This window comes from Camarhynchus parvulus, chromosome 10, assembly GCF_901933205.1.
Source record: "Camarhynchus parvulus chromosome 10, STF_HiC, whole genome shotgun sequence".
Classification (NCBI taxonomy): Eukaryota; Metazoa; Chordata; class Aves; order Passeriformes; family Thraupidae; genus Camarhynchus; species Camarhynchus parvulus.
In genome coordinates, this window is record NC_044580.1 from 17,579,920 (window position 1) to 17,600,320 (window position 20,401).

Sequence of the window (20,401 nt, forward strand, 5' to 3'; positions counted from 1 at the left end):
GTCTAGAACAACTCTGGGTAATTGTCCGTGCTCATTCATTGGAAGTTCAAAAGAAAATGGTCTTACTATGCTGAATTTGGTTGTTGGGGTTTTTTTAAAGTAACAAATAGGTATTATACTGAGACCCATTGTATCCATCCATTTAAAAAACTCAAGTTTTGTTTCTTCTCCATGATAATTCGATTGTCCTTATTGAAAGAAATCAAGTATTTCTTAAAACACCATACTCCAAGTAGCAGGTAGCACTGAAAGCATTTCAGCTGTGTGTTCCTACCCTCCTGTAGGAGACCTCAGCTAAGTTTATATTAAGCCCCTTCCCAGCATCAGTACTTCATTTTTATTTCCCAGCACCAAACAAGTCTGGCTTTTCTCTCCCATGCCCACAGGCTCTGACACCTCCTTGTTGCTGGTGCTTTAAGCTGCTCACAGAACTTGGCTTTAATAGATTGAGGGGAGAAATGCAAATATTCTCTCCAAATTAACACAATTAACCTCCCCTCCTCCCACAATTACCCTCTACATAGAGATCAGCTAAAATCTTCCCCAGTTGACATTTTATGTCCCCTTCAGTCAAGAAAGACAATTTTTATATCTATTTTTATCACTGTCTAGTCACACAGGACACTTACAGAGATCCTGGTTTTATACAGACATATCCATGAAATGGTTTATTCCCCCTACCTTCATCTTTTATACACAGAAATAAGCACTAAAGAAAATGGAAAAGGAAACTTGCCAGCTCAATGTTTGGTCAGATATCATTGACCCATAGGAGAGAACTGACTACAAAGGGTTTGACATTGATTAGATTTGGAATTTAAGTGTCCTTCCAAGGTCCCCAGTCAGGTGGGATTCCCCTACAAGAGGCAGGGCAGCTCTGATCACAGCACAAGTACCAGAGTCTCAGAGCTCCAGCAAGCTGTAAAGTAAGATTTTACCCTGCAAAAAGCAGGTTGGCTTACCCATCAGTTCAAAAGAAAAATACACAATAGAAAGCTTCCAGTCTTAGACTCACCTTCTTCTGCCTATCCCCACTGCTGTTCAACAGAACAAACTCAAATCCTCAACTCTCTTCTGAGTGCCTTAATTAAGAAACTGGCATGATGAGCTATTTTCTTGGAGTTCTTTGTCCTGTCATGCTATGAAGGATTAGCCTTTCCTGACTTGTCCTCAAGATAACAACTAATCCTGATGTCTCCCTCAACTCAACAGGCTGCACAGACTCTCATTTATAACAAAACCACTGCACTCCAAGACAACGGTAATGGGGACAAAGCAATATTTCTGTTTGCTGGATTCATGGCTGAAGCTTCCTAAGAGTCTGCACGACACCACCAAAGTCCTCATTTCAGCAACCCTCAGCTTAGGCATTAGGTCAAGTCATCCAGCTAACTAAGGACAGATTAACCATGTGCTCACAAAAACTAGGTCAGTCCCAAACAGGCTCTGCAGCCTGGAAAGGCCTCTCTGTGTCAGCAAGAATCCCCCAGCCCTCCCCTCTGAAGAGCCTGTTCTGCAGGAAGTGAGTGGGACCCAGACCCACGTTTTGTTACATTTGTCCTTCATTTCTACAGCACAGAATGAACCTTGACCAACCTGCATTCAGAAGTCAGTAAGAAACCAGTCAGTAATGTCAAGTTCTCCCTCTTTGGAATATCTGGTTCTCAAGCCCAGTTATTTTCTGCAGTGAAAGAGCCAGGTCAGGACCTGGTTGCAGACCTGAGACCTGTCTCCCATTCCAAACCTTCCAAATCCTCCCAACCCACACCTTGGTTCCACAGACCCAGTCTGCAGCCTTTACTCTCTCCTGTGACCTCTCTGCCCTCCTCCCCAGCAAACACTAAAATTAGACCACAGTGGCCACACCACAGTGCCTCCCCCACTGCTGTCATGGGCTCCCTGTCACATCAGTCATGTATTTCAGTCTCACCCTGAGCCCCATGCATCACCTCCCCTGCCCAGATAATGCTCTTCTCCAGTCTTACCTGGCTGTCCTTTGACAAAGTGCCATTCCTCATTACCTTCAGGGAGCTCAGTCTCCATCCATCCATCCCCAGAATGCATGGCCACCCACTTACATCTTAATCTGAAGCCAAAAAGACATCTCTGAGGCGTTCCAAAGATAAAATTTAGTGCTGGAGGAAAGATGGCTTAAAACATCCACTCTAAAACTCTGGGCATGCTTGTATCCTCCCTCTCTCACACACACAATACACATCACAGGTTTCTTGAAATTAAGAGATGCAGTGGGCTGCACACACAGCGAGATAAGGTGTCTATGCTGTCAGGGTTTGTCAAGTTTCCATGCTCTGACTTCAGAAAATGTCCAAGCTTTGAAGCCAGGACAATACACCCATACAATAATGTCTTATTTCAGGAGTGCTGCTGGAAGCTCCTGCCACAAAGACAAGTCAAATCTTTCATTTGCTGGCTGGCAGTCCAAGGAGAGGTTCATGGAGCAAGAGCAACCAAACACCACAGTCCATCCCCACTGCCCCCAGTGTCTGCAGAGACCAGAGGTGCTGCAGAGCCCCCTCACAGACCCCACTGCCCTGCTCTGAGAGCTCACTCTGTGCTGGGTGTCACTCGCCACCCAGCCACAACAGGATCAATCTCCTTTGTGTTAATGAGAGAAGGGTAAAGCAAAGGAACTGGAGGTCAGCCATTAACAGCAGCACCTCTTTCCAGTCTTTCAGATCTGATCAGTCACTACAGGACTATAATTGATTTTATTTTTTTTTTTACTTCCAGCTGTCTTACAGAAAAGCATAAACTTCAGTTTTGCCCTTGGGAACATCCATGCCAGAAATGGTATGTTCTGGCACTGCCAGTGTACTTGGCAGACATAATGAGCACTTTAAAGGCTTTCTTAACTTCAGTGAATTTCAGAGTAGCAATTAGCTTCAATTACTCCAGATGAAAGACCACACAAAATTCAAACCCCCCTTCTCCCAAAGCCCCCTGCTATCCCTGGTCACCAATGTCCTACTTTTTCCTCTCACCAACACACAAAAGGTTGCACCTGTTCTTCCTTGCTGCTTATGTTTCCTGGTGTGATCACTGCCCTTGTCATACCTTCCTTTCCATGTATACTGTAAAACATCCTGTCTCCTTTCAGGACATTTTAGAGTACTTGTTGCAGTTTGGAGGAAAGCACTGCTTTCTCCACACAGATACACTTGCTGCATCTCACCTGATTTCTCCCACAACCTCAATCAGAACAGGAGATAAAACAGACAAAGCTGGTTATTTATACCTGCCAGAGGTAGGAAAAGATGCTCCCCTGGATCCACTGTAGGATCCACTATTGCACTGTAGGACACAGAGGAAGGAACTGGGATCACCTGAAAGCAGCATATGTCAGAAGGGTTTAAATACAAAAGACATTAATGAGATATATCAGCACTACCTCGACTTCTAGCAGCTACAAAGAGCCTGTAATAAAATTGTGAAGCTGTTAACCACAAATTAGAACAATACTCAGCAACAGCTGCAAAACAAGGCTGAAACAACACCAAGCTACACAGCAGTGACTTTGTAATTCAGGTGCATTTAAAAGAAATATTAGACACAAAACTGAGATCAACAATACTTTTGGGATGGTTTAAATCACAAATGAAAGAGCTTGTCATCAAAACCAGAACATGTTCTCAGGCTGAAATCCAGGACCCTGCACAGCACCACATGGCAATGTAGGAGAAAACAAAACTTCCATGTCCCTGTGATCCACATGAGATGGACTGGAAGAACTACTGGTGGGAGGAAAGGGGAGAAGAAAGGAGACTTAACTAGGCCATATTTTCCTGAGGATGACACCCAGCAATGTGCCAGAAGTCTAAAGTACCAGTATTCACTAGAAATGCAGAATCATTTCTGAGGAAGTTCACTCCAAGCCTTTAGTTCTCTTCAAGAAAAAGGACCACGCTCTATATTTCTTCATGAACTCTGAAGCTCCCTTCTGGAAGCTTCAGAGACTTCATAGCTCCATTCTTTTCATGACGGTTTTCTAATTTGCTGCATAAACTCTCTGGCTTTGGCTGCTCCACCCTATAGAGAGCTGAGTTTTACAGCTATTTGTCAAACAGCAGCGACAGTCTGGGTTTTGTTTTTACAATGATGATAATCCTTGCCCTAAAGAACTTGCATTTAACAGCCATGTCTCATCTGTGACTCACTCGACCTGTGTCAAACAAGGCTGTGTCAAATAACAGCTCAGAGCCTGGTCACAGGAGCTTAAAATCCCTTGTGGGCTGCAAAGTGCTCCCAAAGAAGCAGCCAGGTGGGTCAGAGCTGCCCAGAGCCCAGAGAGCTGCAGTTGTCCTCAACCTTGCACACGCTGCTGCTGCTGCTTTTCTGGGCTGAGATGACACAGGAAGTCCAAAGAATGGTGGCGTCAATTCCTCTGCTGTGCCTGCTGAAAAGCTCCTGACGGCAGGAAGAGTGTGAACAAATCCTCCCAAGTCTTGAAACGGGCAATAACCGATGCCACTCTAATGAAGTGGTCTGAGAGGCACTGCAGAGAGCAGAGGAGTGACAGAAACACAGGAAGGGGGGAAGAAAGGGGCTTTGAGACAAACTGCTGGGAGCAGAAACGCCACACAGAGCTGGGCCTGGTGATGCATTCGGGCACACCACCAGGGCCAGGGCCAGGGAAGATGAGCAGCACAGTAAAGACATTGTGGGATCCCAAAATCAGAGAAAGAGGGCAGTGACAGTCACGGAGATGAGTAAAACGATTCTGGGCAGGGAGCCCACCACGAGAACAGTGCAGGGAAAAGCCACCCGTGGTGAGCACCAGCAGGGCACTCCACGCCTGAGATGCTGAGAACGAAACCCAGCGAGCTGGGGGGTCACTGCAGAGACCTGAACTCCTCACTTGTGCTGCCACTCGAGCCTCTTCAGAATAGGAAGTGCAGGCTGCAAAGGAGAAGTCTGAGGTTTGGGATTTCTAAGGCCAACACAGCTCTGTCTGCTGAGCCTTGTGCTGTCACAGCTTTTCTGCCAACGGGGATTGTGAAGGATGTGGTGGCTGTGCCCCAGCAGAGCAGGCACAGATAAACTTTTTGCTCCATCAGAAGCTCAGTGAAACACAACGTTTTGCAATTCACTCATAGTGGCCTGTTACTTGATGTTCATGAACATACAAGACATGGAAAATGTCACTTTTACACCAAGCATTTCTAACACAGCTGTTGCAACAGCTGTGTTTTTTCACACAGCTATTGCTTTATCTGAAATAAAGTACCAGGCACATTTCATCTGGGCAACAAGAGGACCAGATAAAAAAAGATGACAGGTATTTAAATTGAAAAGCCACAGCTAAATGAGAGTGGACCTACTTCTTGCAGAAGCTGTGTGCTTTTGTCATTGAAATGTTTCCCACTCTCCCCAACAGCTGAGCCTTAACATCCCACACTCATGGGTTACTTCTGAACACCCAACAGTTTATACACTTCACACAAACCCATTTTAAGCAATTAATGGCACTTAGGAGAATCCAGCATTAAGGCTAATAACAGAAGCTCATCAAACAGAACTGATTATGAGAAAGCCCCATCTATTTCTGTCAGACAGCATTCCCAGTGCAGTTGTGGGCTATCACTGGTTATTTCAATCCAATATTTGGTTATATTGAATTTAGGAGCTCTTTGACTGTTTCACCAGGACCACAATGCTGATCTTCAGTAACTTATCAAATGCCAGATGGTACAGGCATTCACAGCAGAAGTTATTTCAACTCTGAATGTCTATAGTAAAAAATTTATGCTGCTAAGAACTGTGGAAAAAGTTACTGACTCTTTACGAATGGCTAAACCACAATGCTGGCAAAACATAAACTAGTTCCAGGTCTGAAAGCAGGGAATGTGGAGAGACACTGTTAGTCCAGAAAGTCTCCAGGCACAAAAGATATTAATTAATAACTGCAGCTGGAAACCTCCTTCCCCTTCCTGGGAGGCTTCCCCGTCGCTGAACTGTGAACTGAAACAAAGCAACAGCTTTTGGGGGCAGAAACTCAGTGTCAAAAGTTAAACCCAAGTCTTTGCCAGTGAAAGAGTGGCTCAGCAGCAGTATCTGTCACTGTCTGTGACCTCACTGTTACTGTGACCACAGTTCCTGCCACAGAGGCAGAAGAGCCCCCCTTCACCACATCTCATAAAAGGACAAAGCCGTAGTTGCGTCAGGTCGTAAATGTTTGTGCACAGAGACAAACTGTTCAGCCTCTCTTCTGCTTTCAACTTCTCCCATATTTCTAAGGCAGACCCACCAGCATTCACCCTGGTGAAAGTGCAGCTCAAGCCCAGCAGCTGCTTTCAACCAGGCAGTCTGTAAACACCCAAGACTCACTTCAAGGAGCCCAGCACACCCAGGCAGGAGAAGCCCCTGTCACCCCCAGGGAGGAGCTGCCAGCTCCCAACAAACAGCAGCAGGAAACTGCCACAAGCAGGCTCTCTAATTTTTTATCCCCCAAAATGCCAAATTTGCAGGCACATCAGTGTGGGCAGACCACGAGTTTCGGTAAGAGTGGTGGCTTGTCTCTGCTGACGTCAAGGACCTGCTGAGCAGGCGCCTGCAGGATGGGGCTGCCAACGAGTGCCCGGAGCAGCAACAAATTTGGGCTGCCAGGAGGCAGCTCAGCATGCAAGGTTACAGTGCCAGCCACCATGAGACATCTCCAGTTTGGGGAAAAACTGTCACTGTCAGGGCAAACATCTGTCAGCCTCACACATTTCAACCGCAGTAAGAAACACGGTAATTGTATCATCCATTTTCCATGCTGACACCAAGATGTGCTTGGCTAAAGAAGATAAAAGAGGCTTGGACAGTCAGGAGTGCAGGCACTCGAGGCCATTTTGATTTCAGCTTATTCCCTTTCTATCTAAATAAAAAAATCTGTGATGAATAACGAATGTTCCTCCACTTCCCTCCTTACTGCTGCAATTCCAAATTTTCGTAGGTCTTTCCAAGGGTGACACTCGCAGGAAACAAAAAGCACAGAAACCATACAGTCGGATGGTGACGCTGCAGAGGGAGCTGAGGCTGGAGGGATCTGCTGTGTACAACAGCCCCTCTCCCCTCTACCTGCCCCAAAAGCCCCCTCCCCACTGCCCTGTCCTTACCTCGTAGGACCAGACGCACTGCACCCCCGCGAACCTGCGCACGCAGCGTCCCACCTCCACGTCCTCGTGCGTGGTGTACATCTCCCGCAGGCACTCGCCGATGTGCGGCACCATCCTCCGCAGCACCTCCCTGCTCATGATCACTCCTGGGCCGCCCATGCAGAAGTTCTCCCCCGGCTCCAGCGCCAGCTTCCCCATCTCCTCCGTGGTGCCGAGGCCGGTCTGGCCCAGGAACAGGGGCTCGCTGCTGTTCAGGCTCCTGAGGAAGTTCTCCAGTTTGTCCCCTTTGATGTAAACGTCGTCGTCAGCCCTCATGAACCATTCGTATTTGTCCAAGTAGTGGTCATGCATGTATTTGAGCATCATGAAGGATTTCTTCTGGGGGGGGTAGGAGTCGTCTACACCTGGAAGCGGCACGATGGGGATGGGGATAGAGGTGTCCGAACCCTCGCTGGAGAAGAATTCGACCTTGCCAGGAATGGTTTTGGACCACGTTCTAGATTGGAAAAGACAAGAAGGAATAATTAAATATGCAAACCAAGGCAGGCAGAGAGTGCTGCCACAGACTGTGGCTCACCTGCTTTACAAATTTTCTTTTTTGAACACCTCGAAAGGTTATTTTTTACCACACAAATGAGGACATTCACGTGGCACACACAGCAATGGGTACAACATACACAAAATTCTGATATGACAAGAGTCTGAGTACCATTTTTGCACCTCCATGTGTTAGAAAAATAATTCAATAACAGCAGTTCACTAGTGGGAAGCAGGATTCCTTAAGCACACTCAGTTTTGCACTAAGAGCTATTGATCACAAAATACAGAGGTGATCCAATAGGGGCCAACAATACACATACAGCTCAATTTACTGCTTCCAAAGCTTCCCTGCAAGTTATTCAGCATCACAGTCACTTTCCCTCTATCCCATTCCCTCTAAACCTCCCCAAAAGCTCAAATGTGCACTCAGAAATACAGACTTCCAGAGAGTAAATTCACATGAACTTTCAAGGAAACGGCATCCCTTGGGAAACCAAAGAGCAACTTCTCCAGATGGTGCGTGGAGAAGCAAAGTACATGGAGCAGAAGTAACCTCAAGTGGCTTTGTCCATACCAGCAAAGTTCTAGGAGATGCCTGTAAAACTCGTAATTCCCACAGTAACATGGTGCTACCCAACACCTGCACCTCCAGCAGCTTTCCAGACATTTCATTCCAGGCTCTAGTGGAGAGGAACTGCACAGAAGAGGAGCCTTTCCTGTGCACAGCAGCACAGCAACATCTGCTCCACACCTTCCATGCTCCTCTCCGACAAATCCAACCCATCTGCATGGGCAAACTGGGTCACTGATAGCAGGAAGAGCTGCAGGATGATTCCTCAAGGCAGAGCACAGCCTTCTCCAGGGAGGATTTTCAGTCACGTAACTGCTACAGCCTTGCCCTCAAAAATTATTAATTTTAAGCTTGCAGTACCATTTTCTGAGATTCTATCTGGGATAAGAGATCACATATCCCTCACAGAAACTCACAGGAAACTATTTTAGCTGGTAAACCAACAGGTTTTGCCCCTTTTTATATACAGGGAGAATAATCCATAATTCTATTTGGTGACTATACTCAGAATATAACCTAAAGCTGATGTGAAAAGACTCTCAAGGTAAAGGACACAGTATTCCCTCAATGCATCACTGTCACTCTGACCAGATGCCTCTCAGCACAGGCTTCTTGCCAATACCTGAGCAGATTTTGGGCAGCACAGACCATCTGAAATTTTAAATCTCCAGAATTAGCTATCATATAAAGCCTGAAATATAAAAGTACTTCAGGAGAAATATCCCTTAAGTTCCAACAGAAAATGCGGAGGTATTTAATGAGACTACCTGAACATCAACTTTGACACCTTAACAGTTTCTCACTAATTCCACTGTGTGTAATGAATATCACCCAATTACTTTAAAAGCTTTGTCTCCTGGATTTCTTACTGCCATGGGTAGTGTTTCATAGCAAAGTTTAGATCTGAGCTTCCAGAAGAGCACAAAGTAAAGCAAATGGAAACATTCCCACTGACTTCACAACAGAGGTGATGAGGCCTTTAATCATCAGTGAAGCAATTAATGCACAGTACTGCTGGTTATAAATCACATCCTGGTAAAGCACTGAGAACTGCCCGCTTTAAAAGGAGACACGCTCACATCCTGAACTTTCACTAAGTCTTAAGGAAGTTCTGCTCTTTATTTTCTGACACCCACACTCCACATACAAATCATCCACAGCTCTTCCCATATCAACTCCCAGTCTAAGCTTAAAAGACTTTTTTTCACTAAAGATGCGTTTAAATTTTAGTGCCACAGAAAGAACAGAAGGAGTTACTGAGAAATGCAGCTCATCTCATCCACTGAGTCTCAGCTTTGGGTGGACCCAGGACACTCTGCAGACAACACCAGGTTGAAGTTATAACCTAAAGTCTTTTGGAAATTTCTGTTTAGTTACTTTTTTATCCAAAAGCAAACAATGTCTTTTCAGACTTGCTCTTCATACCCGGAAAGATCTGCCTTTATCATGACCGTAATCTCTGGGCAACACAGGAAGTCTTCTATCACTCCAAGCTTTACCTCCCTCCTGGAAGTCATCAAGCCCTTTGTTGATTCCCAGTTTAAATTTACTCCCTGCTCTCCAAATAGGCACCCTCACCTCAAGAACCACTAATTACTGTCAAGAGAAGAGCTCCCATTCAACAGAAAGGGAACACAATGCATGCACATCCATAAACCCTGGCATGCTTGATTCCCAGTCTTCTTATTGCACTGAACCCCTCATCCCAAAGCCAGTTTGAGCCCATATTTCCATATGAGCCATATTTAAGTTTCACATTAGACCAGAGGTAAAACAGAGACATTCCTGCATGTGTGCAAGAATGGGGACAGAAACACCGTGCCCTAACAACAACCACACCCCAAGGACCGGCGTGAGCACCACGATGTCACTCCAGCCTTGGGATCTCATGTCAACCACATCGACCCTGCAGCAGCACAGCTTGACTGAGCCTTTGTTCACCTCCTGCAACAACACAATTTCTAGGATGAGACAGCTCAACATGTTATTTGTGACCGTGGCTTTGTTTGAACCCAAAGGGATGAAACCCTCCCACATGGACAAACAGCCCAAGTGTCTGTGTCAACAGAGCACAGCCCGGGCACAGGCTGAGACAATGCAGCCACCACGGGCTGCTCCTCACGTCCAAGCCACAGCTTGCTGTGGTCCTTTTGGGACAGAATACAGGGAGAACAGTTTGCTCAGGAAACATGTTGCTGCACTCAGCCAAAGAAGCCAAACCACAGAGGGTGAGATGAACTGTAAGTAGGTTTTCCTGGCCCCAGCTATCAGCAGAACTAAGGACTGATAAATGCAGGGATGAATTCTGATCAAAGCTGCTTTTAACTTTTTTATCCAATGTTGCAAATAATCAGACTTGGCTCCATCACCAGCAATTCTGTAGTTTAGTATGTAAAACGTACATTTCTTGCCAGTCCTCCCACCTCCACTGTCGTTTACCTTGTCTGCTCTCAGGTTATGGGCAGCAACCTGACCCTTCAGCTCCTGAGCACAGAGCTCTTGACTCAACACCTCCCCACCTCTGTGGCCCCACCAACACCCCCTTCCACCAGCTGACATCACTTTCCTGGTCAAGGTTTCTCCAGTATAAGACCTGCAGGTTGTATCTACAAAAGAATTGTATGTTTGAAAATGAAAAAAAAACCCAGAAAAATATTTTTATTGAAATTTGACACCCTCCTTCTTCCCCACCACCCTGCCACCCTGAGCTGTTTAAAGGACACATGGACACAACATTTCTGCCACCAGACTTTGTATCTGCACCTGCAGAGACCACCTGGGCTGCAGTGATCGATCACCGAGTGCTTCAGTCAAAGCCATTTCAACTCTGTCCACAGAGAAATATCAGCTTGTGAATACAACTGATACTGTCCTGAACTGGTCATTTAAAAACCCTGACAGATCCCAACCTTATCTCCCCCGTGTAATCTGAATCTGCTGCTTAAGCAGGAGGATGTGCATGAATCAGGACAGCAAGGCTCTCTATTACCCTCCCCAGGAGGTAAAAAACCTGCACGATGCTGTGTGACCTGGTTTCTCTCAGTGCACAGGGCACACAACTCCACAAACCAGAAGGCTGTGTTGACAAGGAAATCAAAGTGAAAATTAAACAAACACAAACTAAATGAGTAATGCTTCCTCAGGAAGAAATCTCTAAGCAGACAACATGAGTCCAGTGATGCTCCAGTGTTGGTGGTTACCAAATCAATTTTACCATCCCTCCCTCACCCAGTTTTACACACTGGATATTCTACATGGACCCTAGGCTAAGCAAGTCACAAGCAAACTGGGTGAAAAGATTTTATCTTTTTAGCTGGCTCCCAGGTACTCATGAAATACAGAAAACCTTATGCACACCAAGAGCACTAAAAAACCCCAGTATTTGCTAAAAAGTGACCACAATTGTAGTCTTGGAATGCTGTCAGAAGTTATTTCTTAATTTAAAAAGAAGCTTTAAAGCACAGCCTGCAGCAGGAGCAGCACAGATCTGGGATGTTTTCTCTTCAGTTTCCAGTATTTATTATTTATTTGTATTATCTTGCTTATCAGCTCTGCAGACTCGGCAGAAGCACAGTCAGTGGCGTTATGCAGACAGTGCTCCCTTTGTAGAGAGTCAGGCTGAAGACTGACAAAAAACGTATTTGGCTTTTGTCTGCAGCTCAGGAAGTTTCCCTCAGAGGAGATCAGAGAAATCATTTAAAGTTTTGAGAAATAGTCATCTTGTATAATTACGCTGAAGAAAATCATAATTTGTGAAGAACTCAGCAAGACAACAGACATGAAAGACTGATGTCTTGAATGCAGCTAAATTCCATGTTGAATTAGGGCTAGTTTGGCATCACTGTTCTTCAAGGCCTCGTTCTTCCAACAACATTTGCTACGGGGGAAGCAGTGAACCACAGCTCAGGCAGGAGAACTGAGCTCGGAAACCAGCACGCTGCTCCTGCACATGGTATTGTAAATAACACATGGGAGGTCACCAAAAAAAGCTGTTTTTTAAAATTTCCACATCTCTGTCACTAAGGTCTGCATTACAGAATTCCAATTTTGAGGCAAAGTTCCTTTCAGGTTTCTGCTGGATTGCTTTAACAGAGAACCCAAGCAGCCTCTGCAGGTCTTTGAGTCCTTTGAGCTACACTCCTCCAATTTTAAGTGATGCTGGTTTTCTGTCCATGCACATCCACCTTCCTTGTGGACACAGGGACAGAAATGGATCCATCACCCACAGGCACACAGACAGTCAGTGGCCAGGCTAAGATCAGAGCCCAAGTGTCTCAGAGTTTTGGGCCATATGGTTATTTTGGGGGCTGTAGATGACTTTGTTTTACTTACCCCCGTATCAATGACAGTTGCTCTATGTGTTTCTTTCATACCGTTCCTTAAACATCCTCACAAATTTCAGGTTACTGGCCAGAAACGCCAAGTACATCATGTTTCTGGTGGAGGGTACCTGAGCAGGACACCGAGTTCTCACTGCTGCAGTACTGTGGTACGATTCACACATGAAGTAAAACACGTACTGTGCTGGCACGACATCTCAAGTCACTTCACAGGGCCCCCTCCCAAGAGGCAGGGGCTCCACAATCCATCACATCCCCTCACCAAACCACCCGACAGATGCAGATCCGAATTTAGGAACAACGCACTTACAGTGTGTAAGTGCAGGCTTAGACAGATAACCCAAACTCCCCCACACCCAAATCCTTCTGGCTGCCTTTCACTTAAGCTCTTCTGAGCACTCAGGTATTTGGATTCCAGCTGCCTGTGAGCCACCACCAACAGAGGATGGAAATGGAGCCCCCAAAGGGCATCCTTGTGCCACCGGGCAGGGATGGCTCAGCACCAGCCCCGGGCATCCCTCATGGTCCTCGTGGCACTTGGCGGTGCCGTGGGGACCGTCCCAAACCCAGAAGTGCTGCGGCTGTGTTCCTGCAGAGATGCTGCCAGAGGCCAGCCGCTGACATCTCGCCATTAACTGCATTCACACCACTCTCCTGCCACGTTTCCCAGGAAATGTAGTTGCTACGCAAACGGGGAAAAAAAAAAAAAAGGGTTAACTGCCTGATATTTCTGTTCCTGAGACAGCTGAATTAAATCTTCTGGGAGACTGCTTATTCCCATCCTCTCCTTCCTGCAGCTCTTTTAGGACAACTCCCCTCAACTGCAAAACCATTAGCACATATTGTTGCACTTTCCCTGAACCCCAGCCATGCCTTTAACTCCTTCCTGCCCAGCTCTTTTCCTGACTATTCCTTGTCCTTCCAAGTGACACCGTGGCTCCTGCTGCTGCACTTCCCCGGCCTCCTGGAAGGGAAGCTCTGCTAACCTGGCTGTCAGATGCAATCACTGCTGAGGCTGCAAATCTGCCCTCCGAAAATCTGTGGATCTAAAGCTTATTCCCTGCCTCGCAGACTACAAAAGCAGGACTGTTACAAAGAGCCGGCGGCTCCCGAAAATCCAGCAGGCCTGGTTTGCCTTGCAGTGGTCATTTTGCTCATGATTGATGTTCAGGAAGTGGATTGCTTCCCCTCTTGTTAGACCCTATCTGGATTCACAGCAGCCAGGATCAGCAAATGCTTTCCGCTCCGCTCCCTTTTAGCTGTGTCTGTAAATGGCCTTTGAGCCACAGCAATTTGGAGGTATTCAGCCTCTGAATCCCTAATTCCTTTCAGCGTGGTATCAAGGCTCTGCACACGCTGCCACCCCGGGAATGCCTTGCTAGCAGCTTCCCATTTCACTGGCTGTGCCAGCGATTCAGCTCACCAGGATGCTTTGTCAATGTAGTAATCCCAGCAATTGTCTGCTTGAGTACTTCATGGCAATCAAAAGCCATTTAAGATTTCAGGTTTGTCTTCCTCTTCCCCCCTCCCCATCCTCCCCCAAAGATGTCTTCCTGTCACCAGGACATTAGCTCATTTCTTTCACCAACGGAGGTGAGAAAAACGCATTTAGCCCTACTAAGAGTCTCTTCATCCGTCTCTTCCAAGACAGACATCATCTCTAGAGGTTAAACCAAAATAGCAGTGTAGTAAAAAGCGATACTCAGATCTCCATCTAAGGGCTGAAGGAGCCCGATTCCATTAGCTGAATTGTTAAGTTGCATCTTTAGCCATTGTTTTGTGAGAGCAGATGTCGCAGATCTTGTTCTCTAAACCCAGCTCAGCCACAGCACCAGACTGTTCAGCAAGCACAGGCAAAACCAGGCAAAAATAAGAAACCTTCCCACGCCAGCAAAGTGAATTTCTCCCCAAAGAACACTCTGGACAACACAGTGATAAATTTCCCTTTTCCGAATTCTTGATGCAAAATCTGATGGATGCTAGATAAAGTATTCTGCCATAAAACCTGGTATGCGATGTCCCAACACGACTTCAGCCTCCTTGTATGTAAATCTAAATTGCACAGCCTGGGAGATTTGCAATCCAAAATGCTCCATCCCACACGGTGAAGGAGAACATAACCCTGAAGAAACAGATTCCTTCACCCATTTCAAAGCATCAATCATGCGCTTTCTGTAACTTAATTACAGGTCTACTGCTGGAAGAAGGAATTAAGTTTCCATTAAAACCATCGCTGGTGGACAATATGCCTCAGATTGCCCAAATAAAGCAATTTTATTCCATTGGATGCTGATATAAAGACAGATTTCCTGAAACCAGAGCCAAGCTGGGAACGATGGCATGATGGCCCATCATACATAGTTTTGTCACCATGCTCTTACAGGCCAATAGGGCCAAGTACTTTTCAGCCAGGGCAGGCAGGACAGGGAGAAGGGTCTGTTCTAGCACAAGACTAAAGGGGATGTTTCATTAAAGATCTGCCCCAGAGCTCCTGGCTGCTGCTCTGAGGGCGCTGGCTCAGCCAGAGCTGGGGTATACCCGAGCTGACATTTTAGCTCTTGACTCTTTCAGATTTCCCAAGCAGGCTTCCCGTGCAGCCTCCCAGCACTGCCTGCTGGCGCACACACCGGAGCAATGAGCATATCCCAGCACATTTCAGCAGAGCACAGAGTTCCACCAAAGCCACAGACACATGTCTCACAGAAGAGATGACTATCCTGATGCTGCCGAGGCTTTGGACACAATTCCCGCTAGCCCGTGGCACTCACGGCCATGCCCAGCCGCACCTGGGGACCACGGTGAGCAGCACACAGAGCAAAGCACCAAAGATTGCTCCTGCTCCAAAATTAGGTGTGCTCAGGTAACAAACACACGGCTCCGAGACCCTGGCTCCTGCATTAGCTCAACCAGTCTGAAGCACGGAGCGCTTCACCCAGGCTGACTCTGCCCATCCGAGCTGTTTCACTGCCTGGTCCAGCCTCAGCAGCGGCTGCAGAGAGCCGAGGTGGGTTTTACTCTTTGTTCCCAGATGCCTTTTCTGGGTCTCATTCCCAAGCACAAGCTTTCGGCTTGGCACAGTGGTCTTTATCCAGACCACTTTATCTAGCGGTCTCTAAACTTTATTTCTGTTACCGTCAGGCTGTCAGCTCGCTCCACAAGCAGCAGCCAAGGGCCGTACCAGCGTGGCGCAGCTGCGCCCAAGGCAGAGGCACCGAGGACGCACTTTGATGCCCGTGTCTCCGCCGGTGACCGGCACTCAGCGTCCCCTCGCACCGGCGGGGCTGCCTGACCCTCAGGCAAGGTCACCGGGGCCACCTGCCAGGTGGAACCTGGCTGAGCCGGACCCTGCGGGACCGGCAGCGCGGCTCACTGCACCCCTCGCGTCGCTGCCGAGCTGCCCGGGCAGCGGAGCCGCGCTCGGGGCACCGCGGCTGCCGCAGCCCGCCCGGGGAGCGCCCCGGGGCGAGGAGCGAGGAGCGCCGGGGCTGAGCGCGCCCCGAGGTTCGCTCGCACCTGCCCCGGGGAAGGGCGAGCGGCTCCCGGGGCCGGCGGGGGCATCCCGGCTGTAAGGGCATCCCGGGCCGGGCGGTTTTACCCCGGGGCAACCGGCCGACCGGCCCGAGTGCAGCTGAATGGGAGCGAAGCGAGCCAAGCCCAGCTCGGCTGAATGGGAGCGAACCGAGCCAAGCCCGGCTCAGCTGAACGTGACCGAACTCAGTTGAGACGAGTCGAGCCCACCCGAAGCGACCCCGAGGCCATCCCAGACCCCAGCCCAACGCTGCCCACCGGACCCCCGTCCCCGCCGGGCGCCCCCGGCCCCCCGCCGCTCACCGGTGCGCGGCCACGGCGCGGCTCCGCAGGTACTTCTGCGCCGTCATGACCCCCACGAAGAGGAAGCTCTGTGCCGGCGGGCCGGGGCGGCGCGGCGGGGCGGCGGCGGCGGCGGCGGGCGGCGGGCGGCAGCCCTGCGGGCGGGCTCGGTGGGGCCGCGCCGCCGCCGCCAGCTCGGAGGCGCGAGGCAGGACGAGGCGCGATGCGAGCACGAAGCCCAGCACCAGCCCCAGCAGGACGCTGAGCCAGGCGCGGCGGCCGCGGCCCGCCATGCCCGCCCGGCCCGCTGCTCACAGCGCCGCCGCCGCCGCCAGCCGCGCCGAGGCGCCCAGCGCCGCCATGGGGGAAGGGGCAGGGACGGGAAGCGGAGGGAGGGGAGCGGGGGCCGCCCGCCTCCCCCGGCCCTGCCCCTCGGCACAGGCGCCGTGTGCGGCCCCGCCGCGCTGCCCCTGGCCCCGCCCGGCCGTGCCGGAGCCGCCGCCGCGCAGCCCCCGGCGCGGCCCCCGCCCCGCGCGGGGCTCCGGGACGCGGCCCTGGGCAGGGGGCTCCGGGAGCCGCTGTGACCCGGGCCGGAGCACCGCCCTGCAGCGGCACCGCTGCACGTCCCGCCCCATCTCTGGAAGTGTTCCCGGCCAGGTTGGACGGGGCTTGGAGCAGCCCGGTCTGTGGGAAGGTGTCCCCGCTGCCCGGGGCACGGAGTGGGATGAGATGAGCCTTACGGGCCCTTCCAACCCAAACCCGTTCTGTGACAGGGACCGGCACCTTAACCAAGCATTCCAGACAAGGGATAGGGAACCTGGCCCTATCCCACACTCTGACGTAGGAACTGGGACACCAGAACCTCAGCCCAGCTGTCCAGATCAAGAGGGGCAGGAGGCCAAGAGAATGTGGATGCCCAGCTCTGGGGACAGGGACTGAGGTGCGGGACATAATCCCAGGATAGGCGTTCCAGCATCTGTGCTAAGCCCCCGTGGCAGAACCCTGGCTCAGGGGCCAGAACTGGGAGCTCAGACTAGGATGGGAAGACACTGGGGACAGATCCAGGACAGGCACCAGGTCGGTCCCTGCTGCTCCATGGCACAGAGTCCGAGGGGATGCAGGCAGTGAGGAGCAGCCTTCCAGCCCTGTTTGCCTGGCACTGCTGCATTTGTGCAGCACAGGCTGTGGGGACAGGGAGCCAAGGCACAGGCACTCTCTGTTTTTTCCCACCTTGCTAATTAAACCAACCAGAAATAGGTCAGTCTGTTTCCATCAGCAGGCTATAGTGAGTGCTCAACAAATTGAAGGCTTTATTGCATGAAGATTTCTTTTTCCTTTGTCCACACTGATTCTCCACGTGCGTTTCATCTACAGAGCACTTCAGCTTCAAATGCTGCAGCCACAAACCCCTCACATTTCACAGGGAAAAAACCTTCCAGTCTCAACAGAAGAAACTTATCAAGTACTACCCACTGACCTCCTGCTTATCATTGTGGTTTCTTCCATTTCCTGCCCACTTTGGCCTTTCCAATTGCCAGTCTTTTCCATTTTAAATTTTATTTATATCATGATGTCATCCACAACAAGCTGGGAAGAAGAAAGTCTTGGTGCTCAAGAGGCAGCAACCTCTTGAGCAAGAACCATTGCAAAAGAGGATATCACACCACATTAATACTCTACAGTAAGAAGCCAAAGAGAGACATCCACGACAGACTTTTTGTGATCACAAGTAACTGTCTCGATTCGGGGATTGAGCAGGTAATGACACAATCTGCTTATCTAATGAGCTCACTGAAGTGTCTTGAAAAAAATGCTTTTGTTTGGGGTTTATTGCTCTTGTGGTGGTGCAATCCTCATACCGAGGTCAGCACTGATGAACTTGTGATGTCAGAGCACAAATAACACAAGGAAAGTGCCACCAGGATTTATGGTATTAATCAACAATAAAATTGAATACAAATAGAAACTAGATAAGAAATACAAACAGTGAACAGGAAGGAAGAGCAGGACGTCTCCTTTTGTTTGCCCATGGACAGAACAGAGATTTATTGAGTGAGATGAGTTTGTGTGAAGAGGAAGAGAAGAACTAAATGGTGAAAGAGAGAGAGAGGAAGAGCAATCCAAACTGGAATACACACAAGGCGGGTAAAGCCAGGAGGGGCAGGAACACCATTGCTTGGCAAAGGCCGGCTGGACTTTCCTTTCCTCTGTAACTCCTTTCTAATTCCCAGGGTTTGCAATGCTTCACAGTTATTTCTAACTACTGGTGCTCTGATCCTTTCCATGAAATCTGGGGTTATCCTCAGCCTGTGCCACTCTGCACACGTGGATCTTTTATTGCACTTAAAAAAGGTTCTTCATTAACTCTGCTTCTCTCCTCTCCCCATAAGCCTGATCATCAGGTCCTGAAATACACGACACCAAGAGACATTCAAGCTACAAAAAAAGCAAGCCCACTCCTTTCCGAGAGGCACATGTGGCAAGTCCATGAGCAGGAATGAGATTACTCTGCCTGCTCCAAATCAGCTGTAAAAATCTCCTGATTCAAGGGAAAGCCACTGTGGCCTATGAATTACAGGAAAAGGCAGAGCTAGCGTGGTTAAAAGGCAATAAAAAGGAGAAAGGTTGGGGCTGGGGCTGAGGAGCTGTCAGTTGGCTTCTTCCCACAAAGAAAAGAAGTTAGTCATCAGAGCTGAGAACTCCGTGCCACTTCAGCACACATGGAAATGATGAAGCAGAGCAGCACATTCCCCTGACAGATCTCCCCAGCCCAGAGCTCTCCTGGGCACGTTCCCACCTCGCTGCACCTCCAGAGCAGTTATGGTCCTGGAGCTCACCAGTGCAGGGCTGGTCAGAGGATGCTTGGGAAGGGGCAGGAGAAGGAAGGGGAGCTGTCCTGGTGCCAGATTTGACCTGCAGAGCAGGGACAGTCAGATTTCACACCCCAGCTCTAAGGCTGAGATGTCCAGCTGGGAAGAGGGGGTGCCACCTGGGAATGCTGCAATGCTCACAGAACTCCCACAGCACATCCACATGCCTCCCTTTGTGCCATTTATGGTGCCAAACTCACATTTCAAAGTGCTAGGCAGGTACATGCCCCCTTTTACTGCTTCTGCCCCTGTTCTTGCATAGAGCAGCTGCTGGAAAAAAAGGGGGAAAAGCAGATTTAGGGAAAACTTGAAAAACATGGCTTAGTTCTTCCAGTGGAATTATAATACTGTTACCTGCCTAGAGTGTATTTTTAATCTGGATGGCAGCAAAAGGTCATACTGCATAATCACATTTAAGTGCCATTCCCTATTAATACAGCTCTTGGTGTCAATAGCTGTCACTATGTATCATGGTTACTATATATTCAAAGACACGATACTTTTCTTTGGTAACACAGTCTACAAGCATACAGGCATTTTTATGCAGCATGTTTCCAGTTCCTTGTGGGATGGCTGGAGGAGGTATTCTGAGGGCTCTCCAAAATCTGCAGAGGATGCACATGGCGTGTGCTCATCCCCACGCTCCCATCCCACTCCCTCCAGCGAGATTAGCACCCAGCCCAGCCACTGAGAGCCCACTTGACAGGCCCACATGGTTTAGATTCATAATCAGATTAACAAAACAGTAATCCTATTTTTAAACAATGGAAAAGCCAAGTCCTCGAGCTGCCTCTGTGTGTGTGTGCATACAGAATAAATGCCATCCTTTCAGAATAAAGAACCTGAATGCCAAATGAAAAAAGTTTATTCCACATAGGAGACTTTGTCCTGTAGAGGAAAGGAATATCTTGCATTATTACCACTTCTTTTTCCCACTGATTTTGATCTCCAGCAAGCCCACCTCCAATACTTGCAGGATTTACCTTCTATAAGACACATTCTTTACCACATTTTAAAATAATAGTTACAGAAGCGAACTACTCCCCAAATGCTCCAGAAACTTTAATTATGAATGTTCCAGTACTCAAACTTATACTTTAAAAACTGCCCAGGCACCGGAAAATGAGCATACTTCATATATTCAATGTAACA

General features: G+C 48.8%; 1 protein-coding gene across 1 annotated transcript in view; it reads right to left on the reverse strand.

Moving 5' to 3' along the window:
- The window catches only part of CHSY1 (chondroitin sulfate synthase 1), a 74,895-nt gene extending 58,179 nt beyond the window's left edge, over window positions 1-16,716 (reverse strand). The window contains exons 1-2 of the mRNA XM_030955082.1: window positions 16,401-16,716; window positions 7,119-7,614 (exon numbers count right to left, since the gene is read on the reverse strand). Coding sequence (XP_030810942.1) covers window positions 7,119-7,614; window positions 16,401-16,672 — 768 coding nt within the window. The 5' untranslated portion in view covers window positions 16,673-16,716. The remainder of the gene's footprint in view (window positions 1-7,118; window positions 7,615-16,400) is intronic.
- Window positions 16,717-20,401: the final 3,685 nt, after the last annotated feature.